The following is a 4,089-nucleotide window of genomic DNA, read 5'->3' as shown; positions in this document are numbered from 1 at the left end:
GGACAATTCTTTCTTAAGTGTTCAGTTGATTGACAATGAAAACACTTTTTAAAATGAGGTTTGTGAAGCTGTAAACCTTGAGATGAGGAGGCTCCATTATTTTTGGGAGATACACCAGAACTCTTAAATTGCTTCTTGGAACCAAATGCGGATGCTGCTGTGCTCCGAGGGTTAAATGGCTTGGTCCCCTTATAATTATCATTTTTGGTAGGCATGATCTGCTTTCCCTTTCCTTTTGCAGTGTTGGCAAGGTTGACCAATTCCATTTTCTCGGTTTTGGATATTTCAGTCTGTCTTCCTCTTGGCAACATATAGCAATCAACTCATTAACATTCCAAGTTCCTTTTTGAGTGTTATAGTTCACCTTGATTTGATCATATTAACCAGGCAAAGAGTACAAGGCCATGTGCACTAGAAATTGGTTAGTGATACCAATCTCCATGGCATTTAGTTTGTTAGAGAGATTCACCATTTTCAACAAATGTTCACGCACACTTCTTGAACCATCGAACTTGCTATTGATAAGTGCAGAAAGATGTACCCCCACTTCAGCCTTATCTGACCTATTGTACTTCTCCTTGTTCATTGCCAAATAATCCTTGGCTAAATCACAACTTGTAATGCCACCTCGGTTATGCTCTTCCATTGCATTCTGCATAATGAGAAGAGACATCTGATTTGCCTTCTCCCATCTTGCAAAATGATCTCTCTCTTGAGGAGTGTTGTTATCAACCAAGGCAGATGGTTGAGGGGACTTAAAAGCTATGTTAAACTCAAGCATTCCCAGATTCATTTCAATCAGTTGCTTCCAAGTTTTGAAGTTGGTGCCATTCAATTTCTCAATGTTAACAAGATTGAGCATATTGAAACCTGCATGTAAATACATTTGGTTTGAAAATCATAAGTTTTGTAAGCAAGAACATGTCTTAATTGTCTTGTTACACTAAAACATATGAAACCAGTCACACCTTCGGGTAAGAAACTGTTCATATAAGTTTATAATTTTCAAAGTTTGCATAGCCAAATATAAATATCATGGTTTGTATGTATGACTACACCTTTAGGCAAGAAGAAATACACCATTACATGACATTCATCATTCACTGTGCATCAGTCCATAATGATCCCAGTATATATAAATTTCTTTAGAAATTTGTTCAACTTGATAGTATTATGAACCTCTATTTTAAGTATTCTTAATTGTAATCATAAGAACTTAAGATTGAATCTAACACTTTTGTGGAAGATGCAATGTAATCAAATGACAACAGTACTTAAAATCATCAGTATCAACACCAGAATGATATCATACAGCCTTGAAAATATATAAGGCATCATGCTTCATGATTCTTAATGGGAATTAAATTATGAATCATCATACTATACTACAGATAGATTCAAATATTGAAAGAATAAAAGCAATTTAAAAATAATGCAGTCTATAACATAAAGCTGCAGTAATCGATATAATTGTCATGCACATGAAATATTTAATACAGTTATAGCAGCGGAAGATTGTAGTCATAATGCATGTATAATCATGCAATAGTTTGAATGGTGCGGCTCTGATACCACATGTTAGTCCTTCTAGAGATCATAACGATCAAACTCTAATATGTGTATGGAGAATCTATCGCTTGAGCGACATAATACAGTAATACCACCTTCGCTTGAGCGGCAGAACATAGTAATACCACCACTTGAGCGGCAGAACATTACATTAAAGGTTAATAGCACTAACCTGCATTGACGCTGATGCGAAAATTATCTTAACACACAAATTTAACCCTCTTTTGACAATTGTAGTACAAGTATAAGTAGGGATCGTTCTAGACCGCGGATTATGAGGGCTTGCTAATAACCTCTAAGCTGACTCAAAAACATAAAACTAAATTTAAAAACACTTAACAAGACTCAACGCACACTTAAAATACTCAAAACAGCTTAAAACAACTAAATAAACTTAAACTAGATACTAGGAATGACTTTGGACGAAAATTGACTTTTACTTGAATCAAAACATTTAAAAACACAAAATAAAATAGATTCTAACTAATTAGACACACTAAAGTAAAGGGGGATTGAGTTTTGGACGAAATTGAAACAAACAAACAAGTATGAAAAACTAGACAGATTGTAAAACAAATTTGAGAAATAAGATGATGGATGGGATAGCTAGAGGCTTTTACTCTGTTGGAAATGTGCCCTAAAACCAATCATATGATGATACTTTACGGACATTTCACATGTTAAACTAATCTATTTTAATATCAAGGGCAAAGATTATTGTTTTAAGCTGTCTCATATAAATGTTATATGCTTAAACAATAAAGTCCAAGGAATATGTGATTGGGAGAATGCAATCTAAAGAAGTTAGATTCATGAGACCATTCTTTCGTAGACACATCCTAAACGTTCCTGATCATAGGATTGCCAATTGGGCATTGACAGTCCGTTAAGATCAGTACGTACTTTGTCTTCTCTCAGGGAGAGTGACTAGTCTCGAGTCATTGGTGTATGTGACATCAAGACAAGTACGTAGGTGCTCAATAGAGAATGAGTCCACTGAACACGATCAACGAAGAGTTCTCATATTCATGTCACATGAGAACTCATGGTTGGGATAATGCAAAGTAGTTCTTTGACCTGAGGCATCGTCGTTGTCTTGTGGTTAAGTCCTTGATCTTTGATTATGTCAAACGTCATTCCATTGGAGTGTCCACAGCATCATTGGGGTTAAACCACTTAGCCATGGAGGCAAGTGAATGCGCAACAAGGGATCTCTAACCTTCAAACTGTTTGAGGGAGAATTCTCTATGATATGATTAAGAATCTCTGGCCAGAGTATGAATGAGATTTAGGAAGTCGTTCCAAATCACATTCAAGGTAATCATATAAGCACACGAATCACATTGGATAGCAGACATGAATAAACTAAACTATCAAACCAAACAATGTGGTCAAGAGTATTGTATTAGAGAAAGACCGTATTGCATTTGTAATCCTAAACTGAATAGGTTCTCTACCTCTTCTGATTAGCTTGGGTAACCATGATATGCTGACACCACTCATGGTTTGTGGAAGCCCTAAACGTGTATAATCACTAAAGGGAGAATAGAAAGTAAGTTTCAATTCACAATCGATTAGAAAGAGTTTTAATCGCCCACTGCCTCGCTAAAAGGAACCTAATGGATCGTACACCGTGTAAGGTAAAGATTGAAGAAACAACGGAGATGAGTAAGAATGATTAAATGGTTTAATTATTTATTTATGGCAAGGATTAATTAATATGTTAATTAATCAAACGAATAAGTTCGTTAAAGACCTCGGGATAGTTTTGGACCTTAAGGCCCAATGGACTTCGAACGTCAAGCCCATTGACTTAAGTTGTATGACAACTTAATGAATAAAATTCACAAAGGCCGAATTAGGCCAATAACACCCTAAGGCCGGCCTTGAGATGAAAATAGGGTTTTTGGTTCTTTAGGTCATTTAAAGAAGTGATTATATAAAGAACTTTATAGCCTAAAATTCATTAAGGGTTCTTTTGGAGAAAATTGGTGAGAACATGTCTCTCCTTTTCTCTCTAGGAGGCCGGCCCCCTTGGAGGGTGCATCTAGCAATCCCACTACTCCAAGGTCACTCATTTCTTCTCCAATCTAACCTTGGTGAAGAGACTTAGAGGTTCTCAATTTTGGGAACTTGGAGAACCATATTCTTCCATCCTAATCCATAGATTTTAGATGCAAGGAATGAAGGCCCTCTCTTTGGGTGATTAGCCTTTGCTTATGCAAAGAGGAATCTATAAAGGTAAATATATTTCTCAACTCACTTTGTTTTGAGTTGAATCTTGGTTCACCAATCTACTAGGCTTTGAATTTCATGGGTAATGTTTTGTTTTTAAGTGCATGCAAGCATGATTCCGCCTTTAATTGTTAATTGCATGCTTATTGATGTTGCTTAAGTGAACATGTTTTCACAAAATATTCCTTCATTCTCCACACATGATATGTATGCAAACAACTCGATTTCCAGTTACTACTTCATTGAATTATGAACGACAATGCTCCAAATTAACTGTGACATCAC

General features: G+C 35.9%; 1 protein-coding gene across 1 annotated transcript; it reads right to left on the bottom strand.

The window, feature by feature from the left end:
• Nucleotides 1-379: 379 nt before the first annotated feature.
• Nucleotides 380-990, bottom strand: LOC108173685 (uncharacterized). Its single transcript, XM_017333229.1, has 2 exons — nt 969-990; nt 380-870 (listed from the first exon to the last, which is right to left on the bottom strand). Exons 1-2 carry the CDS (start codon nt 988-990, stop codon nt 380-382), a joined length of 513 nt encoding a protein of 170 aa, XP_017188718.1.
• Nucleotides 991-4,089: the final 3,099 nt, after the last annotated feature.

Source organism: Malus domestica, chromosome 07 (assembly GCF_042453785.1).
Source record: "Malus domestica chromosome 07, GDT2T_hap1".
NCBI classification, from domain to species: domain Eukaryota; kingdom Viridiplantae; phylum Streptophyta; class Magnoliopsida; order Rosales; family Rosaceae; genus Malus; species Malus domestica.
This window is presented reverse-complemented; position numbering and strand designations above follow the sequence as displayed.